The sequence below is a fragment of the Dermacentor silvarum genome, chromosome 9 (assembly GCF_013339745.2).
Source record: "Dermacentor silvarum isolate Dsil-2018 chromosome 9, BIME_Dsil_1.4, whole genome shotgun sequence".
Taxonomy (NCBI): domain Eukaryota; kingdom Metazoa; phylum Arthropoda; class Arachnida; order Ixodida; family Ixodidae; genus Dermacentor; species Dermacentor silvarum.
In genome coordinates this window covers 57,393,985-57,416,944 of record NC_051162.1, presented here as the reverse complement: position 1 = coordinate 57,416,944, position 22,960 = coordinate 57,393,985, and the positions used below count along the sequence as shown (strand labels likewise).

Genomic DNA, 22,960 nt, shown 5'->3' with positions numbered 1-22,960 from the left:
CCTCGCGCCCTTTCACTCGCACATACAGCGTTCGGCGGCGCGCGGCGACGATTTCATCTCCATTGACGTCATACGGAACCTCACGGCGACGGCGACGGCGACGGCAACGGCGACGGCGACGCCGACGGCAGAAATCTGCTTTGGAGTGTCCATATAATTGCTATCGCAATAATATGTGTGTACTGTGCTGGACACTCCCATAGCATATGCGGAAGCGCAGCCAGGTGAGTGCCGCAGCACCGGCAGTTGGGGGTAGTGTCTGATAAATCGATCTATATAAATTCCACGGTTGTGGCTTACTAAAAGTGTGCCTAGTGCGTGCCTGATTGCAAGAGACACGTGGTCTCAGACAAGCGCTCGTGCCACTGCTCGCGCGTCCGTCGTCATCTTGCGAAGCTGGCAGGCTTTGGCCTTCACGTTTCACAAACGTGTAACACTTACTTACTTTTATTTTATTCAGTTGTGACACCATGCAGCAGACTCGCATGTTCTAAAAAAGCTGCCAGACAACAGCCTTATCATCGTTACCGTGGCTGGTGGTGGATCGGTAGGCGTCAGAGACAAGAATGGCGAATACGCGGTTTTCTTCTCCCGTCGAACGTCGCGGCTCACGTTCTCGCAGGTGTTAAGTGGGTTGGATGGTCCTCAGAAGTCGTAATCGCTGGGGTATTGGTATTTAGCAGATGCACGGTGTGGTGCGTGATATGGCGAATATCAGTGTGTTCGAAATGCTTACATTCCTTATGATGGCGTCAACAGTAAAGGCGTCAATAGTATAGAGACGTTTGTAATAGAGACGTCAATAGTAAACTGAAAGTTTGCAGGGCTATACATAGTGTATATAGTCTTGGTTTATAGAGACGTGTCTGAAAACAAGAAAGTTGAAGGGGCCTTGCGCAATCTCTATCAGTGTGTGAGTCCCTTCTTGGTTAGGCATCAGGCCGTCAGCTGTGCGGCAGACAGTCATGACGTCTTGTGTGTATGAAGCGTAAGGCTCTGTGGGGTCTGACCGTTGGTCACAAGGGCCTTTTTTTTTGCTGTCACCTTGCGGTCATAGGGATCGCCAAAGAGTTAGTGCAGCTTTTTTTTCTTTTGTGTGGTACTAGCCTGTGAATTCGTCTTTGTGTGTACAGAACCACACCCCTAAGGAGCCACTCAGGCAAAATGTGCCGCTGGCGAGCATATTCATTCGATCCTACATGTTGTTAAGTTTGACGGTTTCATAAAGTTGGTGCAGTCATCTGCGTCCGTACGGTGCAAGCTAAATAATACGCAAGGATGGTTAGAGTGAATAATTGGGAAATTGGAGCAATCTCATAAGTCGTAGCGGTTTCTGAAGGCCCCTTCTTTGAGAGCCAGCGCCGCGCCGAAATCCCAGAAACACCTCTTCCTTTAATAGCGGAGCTGTTAATGCCGAGCGTAATCTGTATTTCGCAGACAAAAATCTCCGTGCAGCAATGACGTCACCTCGCGTTGCCTAGTAACCGCCGGCGCAGGTGCGCGCTCGCTTCGCCCGACACAGACACCGCTCCGCCGAGCTCCCGCCAGCTGCGTGCTACTGCGCATGCGCCGTGACGTCATCCCGGCGCGTCTGCGCTCGCCACCCGTACACTGTGCATAGCTTTCGCACCACTTTCCCTACGACTTCGCCACCAGATGCGCACTACTGCGCATGCGCCGCGACTCAGACGTGCCGTCACGGGCAACTGTGCATGTGCTACTTCGTTCCGTATCGTTCCGGTGCGCGGTGGTGGCGCGCCAGACATAGACATCGGGAGACCAAGGAAGGTTCGCACTGCCTAGGACGAAGCCGCTTACCAAGAATTGCGGCGCGCTGCAAAGCGAGACTGCGAGCGTCGACGCCGATTGGACCCAGCATGGTTAAACCGAGCGCATTGCACTACAAGCTGGAAAAATTTGAGCGCATACGGTGCAGTTGAAAGCTAGTATTTTAAATTTTTTAACCAACAATTGAACTGTAAAGCAGTGTGGCAACAGTTCGTAGGTAGTGACTGCAGGAATTGGAACTATTTCACGGGCGCCATGCATCGCTTTGATTTTGGATAGAGAATAATAGGACCGGATTCGTCACAGGTCGCGGTACTACGTAGATAGAGAAGTTCTAAGCAAGGGAGAAAAAGTAAAGGAGGTGTAGGCAAAATGGTAGACTGATAACCATATAGAGAGTAGCTGATTAGGCCAAGCAGGCTAGGTGAATATTTGTCACCACTTCATTTCAAGGAGGCTGCCAATAAAACATCATCGTCATGCGTCTCGAAGGTTTGCAGCTGCTTTTTATCGCGCGAGTGAAGGAATTGTGGGCGCAATTTATCGGCGATGCCTCTACAGCGAGTCGTCGGAGCATGCAGAGCTAGACGTCCAATGTGATGTGCAACTCTTTGAAAGCAGACTACAGAGCCGTGGCCCTTCATTCCCTGACATCTCACAGTCACGACAGAATAGCGGTCACTGTCGGTGAGAGCGGTTTAGAGGCAGCGATCTCATTTTGAAATTTCGCATTGGGAGCACAGTTTTACGTGGCTAACCATATTAGGCATTCCACTCTCAGAATGAAAACTGAGAACACTCGGCCGACCTTGTCATGGTACCTTTAAGCTTCTGTTGTATCGAAACAATATGCATTTCCCTCAATGAGAGCATTAGGCTTCTTTACTTGCTCGGTTATGAAAAGAATAAACTTCCTGATAACGTATTTCGCGCTTTGTATAGTTGAGGTGCAATTTTCTGATACTTAAGTAAATATAAATTGCGTCCAATAACTGCCGCATTCATTTTGTCTATTGCGACATAAACTTTTGCAGTGGGGTTTCATCTGAGTGGGGAAATTAAAAGAGGCTGCTTGTCGGGTTAAATACTGAATATAAGTATTATTTTATTTCTCGTATCATCAGCATTAACTGAAACGCGAACAAGAACGAACACCTGTTTCGCGTAATCGCATGGAAGTGCGACGTATAAACACTCTGTCGCCGCTTTAGAAAAAAAAAATATTAAATTTTCGTTTTGAAGTATAAAATTATCCACTGTTACGAATGCAGTTTCACCTAGAAACAAATGACCGCACTGTAATAGATTCGGTAAAGCCGGCGCTTGAATCTATGCTGCCAGTACATGGAAAGCATTTGTGCGGTATTACAGAGCCATATTGGAAAATATTTCCTATTAGTAGCCGTTGAAAGCAAACTGAGCTTACCCCAGAAAAGCTAGCACTTGGTTTAGAGTGCACGTTGACAGAGACAGTGTTGCATCTGACGGCCTGGTTGTCATAATGTGTTGTTCGCTCTCTGGGCAATCCTCGGCACCGGGGCTATTGGTTAGGTATCCCGGCGCCGCCACCCCATCATGGTCTGCTCCTAGACTGAAAGATACGTAAGAGTTGTGTACGTTATTATCTAAAGTGAAGACGAACTGAATAGCTATCGACGCGCTTTAAAACTATTCATGGTGGTAATATATGCGTATACCATCAGAAGACCAACCACTGATCCTCAGCAGTATTCTGGCGTAGTTTGACAAATTAGGTTTGTAAACCAGCTCTGAAAAATATCGTTTTTCATAACAAAGTAATCAAAGGCTGAAGTTCTAGAGACAATATAACGTAAGTTGGCTCTTGAATATTAAATGGGTTGCTCCAGTATGAGTACCTAGGTATGACTTTACAAGTGGTTCTGGCTACAAGAGGTGCATTTCTAACTTTGGCAAACTGTCCTTGAATACAGGAACATGAGATGCCGCTCCGTGAATAAAATATCCCATTTATGACTATTTGATCACACCAAAAGCTGAGCACAGTAGCACTGATGGGACGCCTCTAAGAAAGCAAACGCTATGGCACTAATAAGCTTGAAGGGCTGTTTGATTTATGCTCATCATTTACGGTCGCCATATTTGGGATTCGTCTGTCGGCTAATCTAGCTTGGTCACTTCACCATAGCCGCGTTTGCACGAATGCAACACTTGCGTATCGCATTTTTTAGCGCGCCCCGGTAATACAATGCGACAGTGTTTTCATGTGGCGCATACACCTTCGTCCGTAAAAGCAGCCGTAACTGGCTTGCGGCAAGTGTGTTTCCCCGGTGTTGGAGAAGAGCGCATGGCGGCAGCTGACTCAGTTTTCCTCTTTCTCTCGATGTGGTACGTCAGCGTTTACATGTACTGCGCGAGTAGATTTCCCCGTCTCGATCGGCCCTTTCCTGGCGCGTTAATGAGATTCACCTTCCTAGCGCATTACCGCCATATACATGGATGCGATGCTCTAGAAATGCGAGTCGATGCGTCACTTGTCGCATTCCGGCAAACGCCGCCTGAAAACACGGCGCTAAGTTTGGAGTTTAAAGACTTAAAAAAAAATTGAAATGTGAAACTTGGTATCGACAGCACTCCGTATTCTCCGCTACTCGCCTTCCACCGCATTCGTCGCAGATTTCTCTCCCTGACCTCTCATTTTCCTAGAGCATACGTATTTACACTTCTATTCTTATCACATATATTTTAGTGGTTCGGATAATGTGGCAGTTAACTGGATCTTTGCTTATTGGACAGCTAGAGCTTGGATCGTTTAGTTCAATACCAGTGGCGCACCGACGGGGGGGTTTCGGGTGTTGTAACCCCCCCCCCCCTCCCCTGAGGCCGAGTTAATCCCCCCCCCCCCCCCCCCAACCCCGCGTCCAGCCCGACCTGTCCAACGTGTACCTTCAGCGCTCTGTTCACATTGTAATTACAATTCAGGAGGTGGCTCGAGGTCAAATTTTCCGGATTAACAAAAACACGCCATCACTGTATTGTATTTATTCATTCACTCTTTAATTACTTTGAGTAAAATGCTGAAGAATTAAATATCGGCATCATGCTCGGTGCCATTATTATTCTAAGTATCATGCATTTATTTGCTGTTGGATTCCTCTGGCTGTAGCAAAGAAATTGCATATTATGCAAAGTGCTTGCTTCACCCCCCCCCCCCCCCCACAAACATAAAAAGTCACCCCCCCCCCCCCCCTGGCAGAGATTTCCTAATTTACCGAATAACCCAACATGATTTTCCGAATAACCTCAGAGTTCTCCAGAAGGGTGCCCAATTTATTATTATATTTCATATTTTGACTAGGTATTTGGATTTGCTACTTTATGTTCATTATAAATGATTTTCCAGTGAACCAGTTACGGCGACTAGACGCACTCAAGATCTGTACAGGCTTTTACCCAAGGTGTTATGAAAAAAAAAACAACCAAAAAAACTAGGGCACTCACGAATTTTTTGTATTGAGGAATTGCAGCAAATTTGAAGGGTCATATGTAAGTACGTATTAAAGGGTGTGATTTATTTAGGGGCCAAAGGAAGATTGCTAAACCTCTTCCTAGACGTTATTTAATCAGGTAGTAAAATTTTCCCGTTTACTCGTGACTAGGCGGAGCAGAAAGGAAAGCAATACCATATTTAAACAAAATGGGGGCGATGTAATGGCGACGTCCATCGAAAATCTGAAATATGAATAATAACTATATGCCTTAACCTCTTCAGTCCATGGATACCCGTATGGGTACATTTAAAAAACGCGCGCTTTGCCGCTATAGACCGTTTCACTGATTACAAACATAGGCCCTGCACGGCTTCCTGTTTCGCCCACTGACGTAGCTGCTGAATGTAACTGGCAAAGAAGCAACCATGCGTTTTAAAGCATAAACCTGATAAGGCACGTAACTGGAAGTTTCTTGGGGGCGGCACGCTCGCTGCTGTTATCGCGAGCATGAAACCGTCTATAGGAGAAGACCGCTATGCGAGAACGGAAGTTTCTGCTAGCGGAAGCATCAGTTAACAAAATACCCACGAGGTGTCGCCGTAAGCCTAAGTACGCGCTCGCAGTAAACTCAAGTATGGCGGCATCACGCAAAGAAAGCGCGCACAGGCGACCACTTGAGTTTTACTTTTTAAGGCGAAAGCCTTATATTAAGTCTCATGGTGAGGTCTCCGTTTCAAGGACTTTTCAAAACCGCGTCGTCGACATGAAATGGTCCTCTTTGAATAAGAAATAATAATGCGCACAAAACCACGATTATGGGTGGAAGATTGATTAAGCAAAGTTAACTGAAGTGTTATGGGTATACAGAGAGGCCAATGAGGTAAATTAAGAGTGAATTGATGGTGAATAAAGGAGTCTAGTCAGGTGATAGCTGTCAAACGAAAGGTAATAATGAGATAGAGTGAGCTAAAATAATAAGAGTAAATGAGAGTGAATGAAGGTTAATCAAGTGGTTATAGGGATAATCAGGAGTGACGAAAAGTGGAAATTTGGAGTAATAGAGCAAACAAAGTGTGATGGAAGTAAAACTGAGATGATAGAGTGAATGAAGGTGAACCAAGCAGTGATAGGGGGAATAAAGAGTGAATCAAGTGTGAATTAAGAGTGAACAAGGGGTTATGGGGAGTATCTTGCAAAATTATATATGATAGATTTGAGGATTTAAGGGAGGGGGACTCAGCAAAAAAAATTGCTTAGTCACGGTTCGAGTTTGGTAAATCGTAGGAAGGGTGACTTGCAAAAAAAAAAACATGATGGCTTGCAGAACTGACTGCAAACTGTGGTGTCAGAGTGATGATGGCTCAGCAAAAAAAAAAAAAAAAAAAGAAAAAGATTGGCCGCATATCTGCTTGCTTAGCTGCAAATGACGTCGAAAGACGATAGTGTTCTGCCGCCCCTGACACGTAACACCCTCTCTCTCTCCTCCTCCCACCCCTCACGCTCTTCCCCTCCCCTCTCACTCCGCCCATGATAGATGCAATGGAGCGTGTGCTGAATTCAATTCAAATTTCCCACGTTCGCCCTGCTCTCGCGCAATCTGTTGCGACCTTTTATTACTGTTGGCTTAAACCCAGCTACAGAGCCGCGGCTTCAGTCGGCTTGTTTTTAACGCGTAGCGTTTCTTAGACACCATTTCTAAGGCGTTCACGTTTCATTTACTAACGTAAAAGCCAGTACAATGTGTATTGGTAATTAAGTGAACGCTGTTGATCACGGTTATGTATATATATTTTGTCTCAAATAGGCCTTAGATTTCCTTTGCGCGGTATAATGTTGACGTGTATGACACTGTGCCACCAGTGCTAGTAGCTTGGTTGGCTTTGGCCGGGCGGTTGAATCGGTTTTGGCCGGGTGGTTGAATCGAGTGACAGACAGACAAACGATTGAGGACGTTAACTGACAAAATGTAGGAGTGAGGTTGAAGATTGTTACGCAGAAGCCAAAGATAATGTTCAATAGCCTGGCAAGAGAACAATAATTCAGGATAGCCAGTCAGCCTCTAGACAGCCTCTGTACAGGAGGTCAGGCAAGGTTTATCTAGGTCAGTTACTCACAGGGTACCCTGATCACGAGAAAGAAATTTACAGAAGAATAAAATTGGGTTGGAGTGCATACGGCAGGCATTGCCAAATCCTGACTGGGAGCTTACCACTGTCGTTGAAAAGAAAAGTGTACAATCATTGCATTCTACCGGTGCTAATATATGGGGCAGAAACTTGGAGGTTAACAAAGAAGCTCGAGAACAAGTTAAGGACCGCAGAAAGAGCAATGGAACGAAAAATATTAGTCCTAACGTTAAGAGACAGGAAGAGAGCAGTGTGGATCAGAGAACAAACTGGGATTGCCGATATTATAGTTGACATTAAGCGGATAAAATGGTGCTGGGCAGGCCATGCAATGCGTAAGATGGATAACCAGTGGACCATTAGAGTTACAAAATGGATACCGAGAGAAGGGAAGCGTAGTCGAAGATGGCAGAAAACTAAGTGGGGCGATGAAGTTGGGAGATGTGCAGGCGCTAGTTGGAATCAGTTAGCGCAAGACATGGGTAATTGGAGATCGCAACGAGAGGCCTTCGTCCTGCATTGGACACAAATAGGCGGATGATGATGAAATGCACGTTACGCTAGCGTGGTTGTATAGCGCAGTGGGAGAAAGAAGACGGTGTTCCGAACGGTCACTTTTTTCATGTTCTCCGCTTCAAAGGATTTATCGGCCCCTGGCCGAGGTGCTGCTCAGGCTTCAGCCAGCAGCAATGACTACCGTATTGTTCTACCTCGTCTTCCTACCGGTAAGCTGGTTGTGGACTCCGTTTTCCTGCATGCTGACTTAGCTGGTCGACCGTACAGAGCCCAAGACTTCATAGACGCCCTTCGGAATGTTATTGACCTAAAGGAAATAACTTCTATTGGCCAATTTCAGATGTCGCACGTGTAGATGGTGACGTGCAAGTCAGCAATGAAGAAATCAAAGCTAGTCACGTGCGGGGATTTGTCAGTGAAAGGAAGACGCTGCATCGTCATGGACCCTGAGCCCACGGAAGTAAAAATGAAGCTTTTATGGCTACCTGAGCGTTTGGAAGACGCCTACATTCGAGATGCACTCCAGGCTTATGGGAAAGTGTAATCTATATCAGCAGAAAGCTGGAGAGTATCGGAGATAGAACAAATGCCTACTCTAAATCGTGATGTGGTATTGTCTCTTGCTGACGGAGTAGGTGTGGGCGACGTTCCACATCTTCTACCTGTTTGTGGAGTGAAGAGCCTTGTACTGATTCCAGGCAGACCCCCGCTTTGTCTCCGCTGTAACAAGGCTGGCCACATTCGTCGCAACTGCAGAACCCCACGTTGTGAAGACTGCCGGCGCTTTGGCCACGCAGCTGAAGAATGTGTGGTAACATACGCCGATAAGCTACGACATAGGACACGACCTCCAGATGAATGCTTGCAAGATCACATAATGAATGCCACGGAGGTTCTCGACGCGACCGGAGATGTTCCATCTGCCGCGGAGACCAGTTGTGTCAGCAAGTCTCGTCTAGGTGTTAAAAACAATGTCATCGCAGAACCGCCCAAGGACAAGGAAGGTAGCAAAGCAACAGATGATCAGTCGAAGCAACAGTGCAATGAGACGCTCGTAATCACACAGCCAGTTCCTGCCCAGCAAGCTAAAGAGGCAGCCAGTAATGACTCATCTGCTACACCCAAGCTTCTCGACACGTGCCCTGTGCTGGTAGAGGGCAGCCTAAGTAACGCGGATACATCAATTCCGAAGCCCCGTGCGACAAACACATCAGAAACAAGCACGGACAGCGACACGACCAGTACCACAAGAAAAGCACATCGCCGCAAGACATCGAAACACTCGGGAAAGTGCCGATGATCACGGTCCAGGAGGCCTGGTGGGGGTTCGGAGGGAGCCTCACCGTTGCCCTCAAGGACCGACCACATAGATAATTAGGTCCGTATAGTGGTTAGTCACCATGGCGCTGACACAGCAACTTCTCTTGGCAACTTTGAATGTACGGGGCCTTAGGTCTTTGCAGAAACAGGCACAGCTTCGCCGGCTTCTATCTAGGCATCGCCTCGACTTCATCGCCGTGCAGGAGACGAAGATTGAGAGTGATGATGAAACAGAAAAGGCCTTGCGACCTTTTCTGTCTGAGTATAATGTCTGCGTTTCACACGCTCTTGGTTTATCCGCGGGCTGCTTCCTGTTTCTAAAAAAGAGCCTACTTTGTTCAGCATTTAGTTACCATGTGGACGCTGAAGGTCGATATGTATACTGCGATTTTGTGTTGCAGGGTGTGCCATGGCGAATAGTTAACCTCTACGCATTTAATGACGCTGCCAAACGAATTCTTTTATTTGATACTGTGTCTAGTATACTGGATTCTGAACGCTGCATTGTGTTAATGGGAGATTTCAATTGTGTATGTGATCCGAGTGATCGAAGTGGGATTAACATTCAGCGAGACAGGAGTGGGCAAGTTTTGTCTAACGTGATAGAGAATGCAGGGCTCATAGATATAGGAGCATCGGGACAGGGTTCTTGCTCTTATACACGAATTCAAGGTCACTCTTACGCCTGCCTTGATCGAATTTATGTCTCTTCATCACTCCTCTCCCGAGGACTGTCTTGTAGTACTATCCCAGTTTCGTTCTCTGATCATTGTATGGTTATCGCAAAGATTGGTGAGAAATCTGTAACCAGTTTTCGACCACAGTGGGCACTCTGGAAACTTAACTCTGAGCTCCTAAATGATCAGGAATTTATTAATCGTGTGTGTATGGCACTAAAAACTTGTTTTCCTACAGACTTGCCATTATTTTCTGCTTGGGAACTCTTTAAGCAAGAGGTTCGCACAGTGGCTATAGAAATTAGGTCGGTGAAAGCATTTCATAGAAAGAATGAAGAAAAAATGCTTCTCAAGAGCCTAAGTAGCTTTTACGAGATGGAATGCGAAATGCCAGGCACTTACATAGAAGACATAGAAAATATTATATGTGAATTACAAAAGTATGACGCACTGCGTTACCGAGGTGCGCGAGTTCGATCTCGAAACAGGCGTGCTTTGCACTCGAAACAGCCAACACGTCAAGCTATACTTGATGATTAACGTCACAGTATTTCAAAAGTAATTTCGGAAATATACTCCAAAGGTAGTCTTGTAACAAATACGAATGACAGAATTTCACAGTTTGAAAGTTACTACAATGCTTTGTTTAGTGCACCTCCCGAAGATCGTGATGCAAAAGTCTTGGAGAGTTTCGTGTCTCTAGAAAAACCTTTACAGAATGAGGAGTGTGCATTCATCAGTGGTACTGTTACCATCCAAGAAATTGAGCTAGATATTGATCAGCTGCCTTTACCGAAAAACCCCGGCCCTGATGGACTTTCAAGCGAATTTTACAAAGCGTTCAAAGGAATTATCAGTTCCATATTATTGGATATATTTATTAGAAGTGTAGAGGTGGACGCCCTTCCGCAATCCTTTTGCAAAAACCACACAGTTTTAATCCCAAAAAGCTCAGGTAAGGAAAAACTGCGTTCTGTTGAACGCTACAGACCAATCACGTTGTCAAACGTTTATTATAAAATTTTTGCAAAAGTTTTATCTGATAGATTACAATTTGCGATGTCGTATCTCATTGGTTCCCATCAGACGTGCGGAATTAGAGATCGATCAATTCAGACCAACATACATATCGCCCGTACAATTCTTGAGTATTGTTACGGTTCCACTGAGCAGCTTGCAATGCTCCAAGTAGACCTTGTTAAAGCTATTGATCGAGCCAGTCATTCCTATTTATTTGCTCTTCTGGAACACGCCAATGTTGGCTCCATTGTGCTTAAAGGCGTTAGGCTTCGCTACACCCATTGTTCTACTCGTTTAGTTATTAACGGCCATCTCTCCAAACCCGTTGCTATCTGCTCTTCGGTAAAGCAAGGATACCCGCTGTCCCCACTACTCTTCGCCCTTTACCTGGAACCACTATGCTTAAGCGTAATTCAGTAAAGTTCCATCCATGGCTTCAACATGCAGGGGAATGAGGTTAAGGTGTTAGCTTACGCAGATGAGCTAGCGGTTTTCTGAACAGATAAGCCCAGTGTTGAAAAGGTTGTAGCTACAATAGAGACATTTGGCAGCGTATCAGGAGCACAAATGAACTCCTCGAAAAGCTTAGGCTTATGGTTCGGCTCCTGGTGTTATAAGCCAGAACAGTTTGCAGACATTAAATGGACTGGTGTTCCGCCAACCTAACTATTGGAAAGAACGGGTTTCGGCCTTGCAAAGTTACGCTCAGACATTCGTTCCATACCGACTTTCTATTTTCGGCAAGGCTGAAGCCTGCAATAAGTTTTTGGCAACCAAAATATACTACGTATTGCAATCCAAAATAAAAAAAAGATGGCTGACTAATGGAGTAGCACACGAGGAATAAGGATTATAAACAGGGATAAGGTGCCTCTTTGCCACTTCCTCGCTCTCCCGCTCTTGTACCCTCGTCTTAGAAACCGCGCCTAGCCAGTCAAGCGCCGGCGCTCATTTTCTTTTCAGTCTCTCCCTTTACAGCCAGCCACAGCGGACATCGACGTGACGTCACTCCACTAACCCTTTAAAACTAACCCGCCGAGGATGACGAGGCCGCCTTTGACGAAGATAGGTCCTCCTATCGAAACGTTGGCCAGCCTTTTTGAGGCACCTTATCCCTGTTTATAATCCTTATACTACGTATTGCAAGTTACTCACTGTGCCAGACTCTACATCCAACGCTTTCACCGAATTTTTGCAACTTTCATATGGTCCTCCGCTTTTGAGCCCATGAGGTGAGAAAATGTTTTTAGACCAGTTAGTGAGGGTGGGCTCGGCTTAGTGCATCTTTACGTGCGGCAAATAGTGTCTCGTTTCTTCTTTTTTGGCGATGCTTCGCATCCTATAATTCGGTCATTCATACAAGTCACACTTGTTGATGCTTTGCCTGATTTAGTTGTATCATCAAATTTTTCTTCGCGTTTATGCTTGTTGGGGTTCATGCAAGAGGTTTACTTGGCGGTTCGTTCCCTGACAGTTCGGTTTTCCACTGAATACTTACACTCCGTGTTACGTAAAAGGTTATACAAAGATTTACTGTTCATGCTATTTCCACCTCCACTTTACCGATCACTATACATTGAATGGCCAGGCCACGATGTACTAAGGCGGTTTCGTAAACTGTATATATCCCCATGCTGCAAAACATTCTTTTATAACCTATATAGTGAAATGTTACCGGTAAAAACATGGCTACAGAAAAAGGGTATATTTGTGTCCTTTGTTAATTGTCATCTTTGTGACGTGCCAGAGACAATTGAACACTGTTTTATTGGCTGCAAAGATGCCATTCTATTTTGGGATATCCTCCTACGGACTCTAAAGAAAGACTTTGAAATCAGCCCCCATACAGTGCGATACCTGCTGCCGACCTCTGATCACAATGTACCGTTCGACATGTTTTTTTCTCATGGGAATGCACAGTTTGTTGAAGGCACGAATGATGGACCGCAACGCCGAACCGGTTGTACCTACAAGGGTACATTTCATCCAGATGACTGTGCATCTAAAACATATTTATGATGGACTTGATGTTCAACCGGACTGGTACCCCATTTTGGTGAGGTGCTTAGCCTTACCACCCTTTTAAAGCGGAACAGTGCCTGTTCTGTTTTCTGTGTGTAAATCATTGTGCCCGCCATCCTATGAGTGTGCGCAATTGGTGGGTGTTTTATTGGATTACATGTTAAAGTAAAAATACCATAAAAGAAAAAAAAGTTGTATAGCGCAGTGTTTATGACGCTCGCCTTCGGACCGTGGGTACCCGGCTTCGAATCCTGCCTTGCCAAGAACGTTAATTTTGTTTTTATTTATTTATTTCTCTCGGGCGGCGAGCTCAGACGCGCCAGGATGACGTCACGGCGCATGCGCAGTAGCGCGCAGCTGGCGGGAGCTCGGCGGAGCCGTGTCTGTGTGGCGTCGCCTGGTTGCCATTGCCGCGGCGCGGCAGTTTCGTGCCACACGCACACATTACGGTTGGCTTAAACTGCGGAAGAAAACGACGAGGCTCGTGCCAATGCTGATAATGATAATTTCGTGGCACACACACAAATTACGGCTGGCTTAAACTGCGGAAGAAGACGACGAGGCTCGTGCCAATGCTGATAATGATAATTTCGTGGCACACACACAAATTACGGCTGGCTTAAACTGCGGAAGAAGACGACGAGGCTCGTGCCAATGCTGATGATGATAATTTCGTGGCACACACACAAATTACGGCTGGCTTAAACTGCGGAAGAAGACGACGAGGCTCATGCCAATGCTGATGATGATAATTTCGTGGCACACACACAAATTACGGCTGGCTTAAACTGCGGAAGAAGACGAGGCTCATGCCAATGCTGATGATGATAATTTCGAGGCACACACACAAATTACGGCTGGCTTAAACTGCGGAAGAAGACGAGCCTCATGCCAATGCTGATGATGATAATTTCGTGGCACACACACAAATTACGGCTGGCTTAAACTGCGGAAGAAGACGACGAGGCTCGTGCCAATGCTGATGATGATAATTTCGTGGCACACACACAAATTACGGCTGCCTTAAACAGCTTCGCTGTTAAAAAAGACATTTCCTTTTTTAAGGGGGGTGGGGTTGTGGGTTTATAAGTTGCAGAAAACAAACAGACATCAGGAAACGATATGGAAAACGTCGTCTGTGTTGGTCACTCTTTAGCCTCCGGATTTAATTTTATTCACTCATTTTTTTATGCCTATTGGCAAAAAAAAAAAACCGGGCCCAGCGTGTTGACGGCGTTGTCAGAACCGCTTGCTTTGCATACAGCAGCAGAAAGCAGTGGGAGAAAACTAAACAACAAAAGTGAAAGCAGTGGCTATTCGTGTAGCTATGCTGTCAAGCGAGCAGTTTCGTTTTGCCGTGCGTTCGGCAAGATGGCGGATGGCACTTAGCTGCAAGTCGATAGATGACGCTTGATATTTTGAATACGCGCTGTTGAAATCACAGCTATCCTGCGCTGATAAAATTACGGAAATATCAGGCGAACTTAGAGTACTCGTAGCAATCATGGCTTGCGAGATTGCTGAGAAAAAAGGCATTTAGTATCGCTTCCACTATAAAAATCTGTTCCTGTTTCACGTCATAAGAACGTTTGGCCTTACTCGTACATGACACATATCTCATATCTCGCTTTAGCACACCGCCAAGAATGCCCTATGAAGAATTCTTAAACTACGCAGTTAGCGAAGGATTTTCGCAGATCGATGAGCCTACGACATCCCTTGCGAATCAAACATCAAAATTGTAGTTGTTCCATTTAGGACATGGAGATAAAAATATGTCTCACTGCACGCTTACAGGTGAAGTATCTCGTGGGCAGCAACGTTCCAACCCGCCTTGAAGTCATCGTATATTAACGCACCACAGGAACTGGTGCAGGCTGCACCCAAGTATGCTATTCCTGCAGGAGCAAAAGGAAAAAAAAAGCCGCAACCGATTAAAATATATTCGGGCAATAAAACGTGTCATGAAACAATTCGAGAAAATTAAAAGAACACTTCAAAATACACTGTTCTAGAGACTGAGAGCCTTTACCATTACCGACCATAATACTAAAGAAATTGATCTGTATGGAAGGGGGTTTATTAACGTCGGACGGCAGGCGGAAGTATTGCACGACGGGCACAAAGACAGTCTCAGTCGGTGTCAGCAGCTCGCCATCTACGCTCGCACCTCCAGCCAAGACAGTCCCACTGCTGCGTCCGTTGCTCCATCCCCACTACAGTACCCCGGCGGCGAAGGGAAGCCATCCTCGTGACTCAAGGCGACGTGAGAACAAGGGGGTCATCATATGTCTTTAGGCGGCTCACGTGGACCACCTGGCGGCCAAGACGACGCTTGTCGGAGGTTGAGTTGAGCCGCTCAGTAACATAGTTGACGGAAGATAGGCATTCGATGACGCATTAAGGGCCTTGGTACTTGGGGGCAAACTTAGGAGTCAGGCCAGGGGAATGAAACGGTATGCGGAGCCATCCGAGGGAGCCGACGGCGAAAGCTTGTGCAGTCAGATTGCGGTCATGGCGATCTTTCTGGAGGGCTTGGTTGTCTGTAGTAAATGAACGGGCCAGCTGACGACACTCTTCAGCATATTGAGCTATTTCAGAAACTGGGCTGAATTCGGAGATGTCCGGACGATACGGCAAAATGGTGTCGGGTGCATGGTTGGCGGCCATATAAAAGAAAGAATGGGGAAAAGCTGGTGGTCGACTGTGTCGCGGTATTATACGCATAAGTGACGATCGGAAGAATGACATTCCAGTTAGAGTGGTCAGAAGCAATGTACATGGACAGCATGTCTGCCAGCGTTCGGTTGAAGCGCTCTGTTAACCCGTTGGCCTGTGGGTGGTAGGCTGTAGACGTGCGGTGAACTGTACGGCATGAACGAAGGAGCTCCTGAAGGACATCGGATAAAAACACACGAGCTCTGTCGCTCAATAGCTCGCGTGGTGCGCCATGGCGGAGGACGAAATGACGTAAGATGAAGTTCGCAACGTCACGAGCACCAGCCGAAGGAAGCGCGGCTGTTTCCGCATACCTCGTTAGATGGTACACTGCGACGATGACCCATCTGTTGCCAGCGGCAGAGCACGGAAGTGGGCCATATAGGTCGATTCCGACACGGTCGAGGCTCGTGCAGGACACGATAAAGGCTGCAGGAGTACGGGCGAATGGGGAAATGGTTTCCGTTGTTGACACAATTGGCAAGACCGAATGTATTTTCGTACATAGGTATATAGTCCACGCCAGTAATAACGTTGGCGGAGCCGCTCATACGTTTTCAGTGCACCAGCGTGATCATGTTGGGGGTCAGCATGAAAGTATGCGCAGACATTCGACCGCATGTGGCTAGGGATGACAAGCAGCCATTTACGGCCATCCGGTCGATAGTTGCGACGATATAATAGTTCGTCCCGTATCGCGAAATGCGTGGCTTGGCGGCGAAGTGTACGTGGGTGTGCAGAAGTTGGCGGTGCGGAAATAACATTCAAGAGAGAGGCGATGCAGGGGTTTTTTCGCTGTTCAGATGGCATGTCTGTGGCGGTCAGAGCAGCAGAGGGAAATGCACCAGTTGAATACGGCTCTTCAGCCGATTTCACGGGAGATCGGGAGAGCGCATCAGCGTCAGAGTGCTTTCGCCCCGATCGGTATACCACGCGAATGTCAAATACTTGCAGGCGAAGAGCCCAACTTCCAAGGCGACCAGAAGGATCCTTCAGGGAAGCCAACCAACACAGAGCGTGATGGTCAGTCACCACGTCGAATGTGTGGCCGTATAAGTATGGACGAAACTTGCTTATTGCCCACACAATCGCCAGACACTCTTTTTCGGTTACTGAGTAGTTGGATTCCGCAGCCGTGGCCTCGTGGAAGAGCGCCCGCCTCGGCTGTGGGAGGTTGTGGGTTCGATTCCCACCACAGTGTTGCCAGGTTTGGCTATATATAGCCAAATTGGGCTACAGAAAAAAAAAGTTTGGCGTCGACTTGGACGAGTTGGCTATGTGGCTATATTTGGGCTACTGAAAATCTGCGACTTGGCTTTGTTTGGGCTATAAGTGGCGCCCTAATCAACGCTCCAGAAGTCGCTCTGATCGAGTAGAAACAAATCTCGATGGCTATGTTTTAGCTGGCTCAGCCGGCAGCGCGCCTGTGCGTGTGTGCGTGCACGAAATGTCCTCCCCCCCCCCTCCATTCTCTGCGCCGTTGTCTGAGCCGGTGGCTTTGATCTTGGATGTACTGAAACTTACACCGCGCTTCACCATGAGACACCCGATCCCCGGGCATCGGGATGAACCTGGTAGTAGAGGGTTTTTAACAGTTCACTGTAGTACTAACATCGCTATACTCAGAGAGCAATAAAACAGGGTCGAGAGATCGTGGCGCCAACATGAAAAAAGCACGGGTAGATGACACGCTCCAGTGTGTTCATGGCCATGGCTTCTTGGTGAAGTATCGCGCCGGGCACAGCTTTCGACCTGCTTCACGTTTCTCACGCTAAGCTTTACTGCCATTTCCCTTTTCCTGAGAGATGAATTTTTGTTCGTGCTTACATTAGAGGTTCATTTCCATAGGTTAGACTTAAGATCGAATCCTCCTCGGAGAGGAGAATCGAACCATGGAGAAGCGGGTCAAGTATGCTAGAAAGTATAATAAAGAATGGGAGCAAGACCCCGAGCCCAAAGTGGGTCCTGCTGCGTTTACTTATAGATGGTTTGCCCTTAACGTGATAGATGCAGGTACTTATAGGTACTTATAGGTACTTATAGTAATATCGAAACCACGGTGTAAAAAGGAAGGTGATCCGTGGCGGCGCGAGGCGCGGCCACGTAGTGTGACTCTACGCACGCCACTGCCGCAAGGGGCAGCACCTGTTCTGGGGGCCACATTTTCCCTCGCTTTGCTGGTGCTTTTATGGGCAGGCGCGGCAGAAGTGCTTTATTTCGATGAATATATGTCGTTCGCCTGCTTAAAACGACTCTACTTGGTTGGAGGAACGTCCCTTTATACTTCTGCCGACATTCCGATTGACTCCGACGCGGCGAACAGCGGTAAGCGCAGCGCGCCGTCTGCTCGAGCAGACGACGCGTCTCTCTCGTGTTCGAAATGACGGTATTTTGACTGTACGTGGCATGAAACCTTCTACCTGCTCAGGATTTGGCGTCTAAATAACGAAAAATTGCCTATAGTTTGGTATGGGTGTTTAAATGCTGACGGAGGTCGTAAATTATCCACTGTTGTGCCGCTTCTCCAAGGCCTCCTGAACACGTGCTGCCCTTAGCGGTGGCGCTCACTTCCGGTCACACGAAGTGGCCGCTCTCTCGCCCTAGCGCGGGCGCGCCGTCGGAACACCTATCTTCTTACACCGTGATCGAAACATGTTTGCCACGATGCCATCAGTGCGCCACGTCCCAATGTGTTAGCTAGGCAGATGATGTGTCGCGCTGCTGGCTCGAGGAGGGGGGTTGGATACGTGGCCACGGCGGCCGCATTGCGATCGAGGCAAAATGTAGGAACATCCGTGTACTTACATTTATGTGCACGTTAAAGAACCCCAGGTGGTCAAAATTAATCCGGAATCCCCCACTGCTTCATGCCTCCCAGTCATATCGTATTTTTGGCACGGCGAACCTCAGTAATTATTAGCATATCAACATGGTTTGCTTTTTGAGAGCAACCAGTTTTCACAAGGTTACCACTGTTATCAATTTGTCGGTTACCTTTGCTCTTCCTGAGCCGTCGCGGCTTTTGCCATTTCAAGCGAGCTACGTTCGAGACGTGCTCGACGCTGCAAACGACGGCACCTTTCTTACACTGGAGTGCCGTTTTGCGCAGCAGCCATTTAAAGCTTCGCTTACACCGATTGAGACAGCCAGTGGCATATCTGTCGTCTCACTTCTTTTTAACGCATGTTCTTGGCATGCGAGAGACCTAAGATCGCGGCCAGGTTGATGTAAATGGAAACTATATAGAGTGTGTCCCAGGTAACTCGGGCCAAGCTAATTAACGAGAAAGCAAGATAGGACGATGAGACAAATAACGCGAGATATCATAGCGCGAAACACTTGTTTTGGCTCATAAAAAGAAGCCGTGGGCGCGTCACCGTCGCAGACCGCTGGGCAGCTGAAGTTTTTCTACGTTGTAGGCAGATGTCACGTGAGAGCTCAATGGTGCTGAACATTATTTCGCGTTCACGTGAGCTGAAAATCAGAGTTCGTAGTTATTATTACTGCATATAACCAAAATTGTAATTCAGTTCTATTTGCCATAAAATAAAAGCACTATCATTTCGCCCTCTGCAGCGATTCGTTGGAACTTGAAAGCTTTCGGGGCCAACCAGAAAGTGTTCTGTGTGCAAGCGTGATGTCGACCGTCATGGCGGCAAGGACATATGGTTACAACGGGTTGTGCAAAAAAGTATTCCCGTAGTTGAATGTGAAAATTTATATAGAAATAAAACTGCAAATAAAAATGGCTACATTTGGCTACGAAATATTTTGCTCTCTTTTTGTGTTTGGCTACATTTGGGCTACAATTTCTCTAACTTTGGGCTACGCCGCCTCATCCGACCTGGCAACACTGTCCCACCACCGCCGGGCACCCACTGGTTCAAATGGGTACAAGCGTACCCCGGCCTGGCATTCGGCTTTCTTCAGGGCTGATACGCTTGGGAAAGGAACCTGGGCCCTGAATTCCCGTCGAAACCCTCGTGAGGACAGCATAGCATAGTCTAGCATAGGCTACAACATACTCGGAAAATCCTGGTTTGCGTAGCGCGAGTGCTGCACCAAGACCGACACCGCTGGCGTCCGTGTGTACTTCGGTTGGCGCAGTCGGGTCGTAGTGGCGTAGAATGGGCTGTGAGGTAAGCAGATGCGGTAATGTAGTGAAGGTGCCGTCGCAGGCTTGAGTCCAATTTGATAGGTCACCAGGGCTAGCAAGTAGCTTAGTAAGCGGTGCCATGATGGAGGCAAAGTTCCCGACAAAGCGATGAAAATACGAGCATAAGCCCACAAAGCTGCGCAGTTCTTTTAGTGTAGTTGGCTTAGGAAACTCTGCAACGGCGCGAAGTTTGTCAGGCTCAGGAAGAATACTGTGTTTTGACGCTACATGACCCAGTATGGTGAGCTGGCGAGCCCCGAAGTGACACTTCTTCAGGTTGAGTTGAAGGCTTGCGTTGGTAAGGCATTGGAGAATCGTGCGCAAACGGGCGAGATGTGTAGCGAAATCGGGGGCGAACACGACGACGTCATCTAGATAGCAGAGACAGATCTGCAATTTGAGACCGCGTAAAATGCTGTCCATCATTCGCTCGAATGTTGCAGGCGCATTGCAAAGTCCAAATGGCATGACTGTGAATTCGTATAGGCCTTCTGGTGTGATGAACGCGGTCTTTGGACGGTCACACTCGGCCATTGGGACTTGCCAATAACCCGAACGCAAGTCGAGCGATGAGAAGAATTCGGCGCCTTGTAGACAATCGAGGGCGTCGTCTATGCGAGGAAGAGGGTAAACATCTTTTCTAGTAATTTTGTTGAGACGCCGGTAGTCCACACAAAACCTAATGGAACCGTCTTTGTTCTTGACTAGCACAACGGGGGATGACCAAGGACTACAGGAAGGCTTGATGACTCCACGCTGAAGCATGTCGTCAACTTGTTCCGTAATTATACGACGCTCCGCTGGTGATACCTGGTAAGGGCGCTGTCGCAAAGGGGTGTTGGTTCCGGTGTCAATTCTGTGAACAACAGTGTTCGTTCGACCTAATGATGCTTGAGGGAAGTCAAAAGAGTTTCTAAACTCGTTGAGAAGGGAAACAAGCTGCGCACATTGATCCGGAGTGAGGTTACTGTCGATGGCAGGGGAAAATACGTCCGAGGACACGTCATCGGATGCAAGATGAGGTGTCAGCGCGTTCAGGTCAGGGTTCGAATTGGGCTCGTAGGAATCAATAGGCACGATAACATCATCGTCGACTGACTGAACGTGGCCAAGCGTCTCATTACGGCGCAACGTGATAGGGCATGAGGTAGCGTTGGAATTAAGTATTCCGGAGGCATCCTGGTGAAGTGCTAGGACGGCAAATGGCAGCGACGCATGGTGGCGGCGACTGAATACGTCAGATGGCGTGAACAGAACTGTAGTTTCAATGAGGGCAGCACATTAAACAGGAACAATGACAGCACTGAGAGGGGGCAGGTCAGTGACAGCAGCCACGACAAGATTGTCAACACCAGACACGGGCATATGGACAGAAGGTACAACGCCAAATACAGACAGTTCAACCTGAGCGTAAGCGCAGTCTATAACGGCGTGATGGTGCGACAAGAAATCCCACCCAAGGATCACATCATGAGAACACGAAGTCAACACAATAAACTCAATGTTGTACAGTACGTCGCCAATGACGACCTTAGCCGTGCATGCTGCAATGGATTCGCTGTGCGCTTGCAGTACTGAGGGAAAACGCTGTAGGTGGCGTTGTGACTTTACGAAGTGAGCGGCAAAGTTTCTGACTAAATTTTCATGGTGTGACACCGTGCTTGTTTATTTATAGACACAATAACGTGTAATTTAAATGGCTTACAAGTCTACAAGCATTACTTCATGGTTTTATGATATACTTTGCTATCGCTATCAATGATTGGCTTTCAGGTGAAACTGAGACAATTTGTGACAGTGACGTAATAATTTTGCGATGATCGAAAGCTAGGTTTAGCATCGGCTTCACCGCATTATCGCACAGCGGTGTGTCTCGACCGGACGGTCGGGAAACGAAGTCGACACTAAAAAAGCTGATGCTTGGAGCATCCCGATTTTTGAATTCATAAATTCCTTTTTCTTTGCTCAGCAGATTTCCAGGCATTGTACTCAGCAAATTCTATTGCGATAACAATATTGCATAAATAATATTACTCACAGGGGACCCTGATCATGAGAAAGAAATTTACAGAAGAATAAAATTGGGTTGGAGTGCATACGGCAGGCATTGCCAAATCCTGACTGGGAGCTTACCACTGTCGTTGAAAAAAAAAGGTGTACAATCATTGCGTTCTACCGGTGCTAACATATGGGGCAGAAACTTGGAGGTTAACTCGAGAACAAGTTAAGGACCGCACAAAGAGCGATGGAACGAAAAAATCTTAGGAGTAACGTTAAGAGACAGGAAGAGAGCGGTGTGGATCAGAGAACAAACGGGGGTAGACGATATTCTAGTTGACATTAAGCGGAAGAAATGGAGCTGGGCAGGCCATGTAATGCGTAGGATGGATAACCGGTGGACCATTAGGGTTACAGAATGGATACCAAGAGAAGGGAAGCGCAGTCGAGGACGGCAGAAAGTCAGGTGGGATGATGAGGTTAGGAAATTCGCAGGCGCAAGTTGGAATTCGCTAGCGCAAGACAGGGGTAATTGGAGATCGCAGGGAGAGGCCTTCGTCCTGCAGTGTACATAAATATAGGCTGCTGCTGCTGATGATGATATTACTATTGCGATAAAAAAAAAATAAATGTATCCCGAATACTTCCAGATATAGCTTTTAACAGGGGCATATCAAAGCATTCTGCTGGCAAGGGGTGTGACGCAAGCATTTTCTGACGCCGCTCGGGCTCTGTCATACTTCTCTTGAGGATACACGCGGACGGGCAGAAAACTAGGCACTGCCAGATTCTACCCCCAAAGCGAACAGCGAGAACGTTCGGAATCACGGATATCTGTTAATGACTCTGCATTTAGACAGCAAACCAAAGATGCAACTACACCAAGACGGCGAGTACAATTTAGGCGATGTACAACGAAAAACTTTAGTATCTGTCGTAATAATGTTGCTCCTACTCTCTCAACCTCGATTTTATAAGCGCGTACAACTCGTGTTTGACCGGGAGAAATTTTTTTTTGTCTAGCTTCATTTTCGTTTCCTTCATCTCTCCGTACACTTCAAATATAAACAACAAATAATTTCCTTGATGCTTTCATAGACTTCAGAGTTGTTGAATTTGTATTGATACGGACCAGCATTTATGATGAAG

The 22,960-nt window shown here is 47.1% G+C and overlaps 1 protein-coding gene across 6 annotated transcripts in view; it reads right to left on the bottom strand.

Moving 5' to 3' along the window:
• LOC125939991 (zinc metalloproteinase-disintegrin-like atragin) overlaps nt 1-22,960 on the bottom strand; it is a 178,911-nt gene that overhangs the window by 70,098 nt on the left and 85,853 nt on the right. For 2 of the 6 annotated variants that reach the window (XM_049655608.1, XM_049655605.1), the window contains one exon: nt 14,735-14,837. The exons of 2 other annotated variants lie outside the window; for them this stretch is intronic. In XM_049655608.1, coding sequence (XP_049511565.1) covers nt 14,735-14,837 — 103 coding nt within the window. Of the gene's footprint in view, nt 1-3,214; nt 3,380-14,734; nt 14,838-22,960 lie in introns of all 6 variants that reach the window. 2 more of the 6 variants (XM_049655606.1, XM_049655610.1) reach the window with 2 other exon arrangements.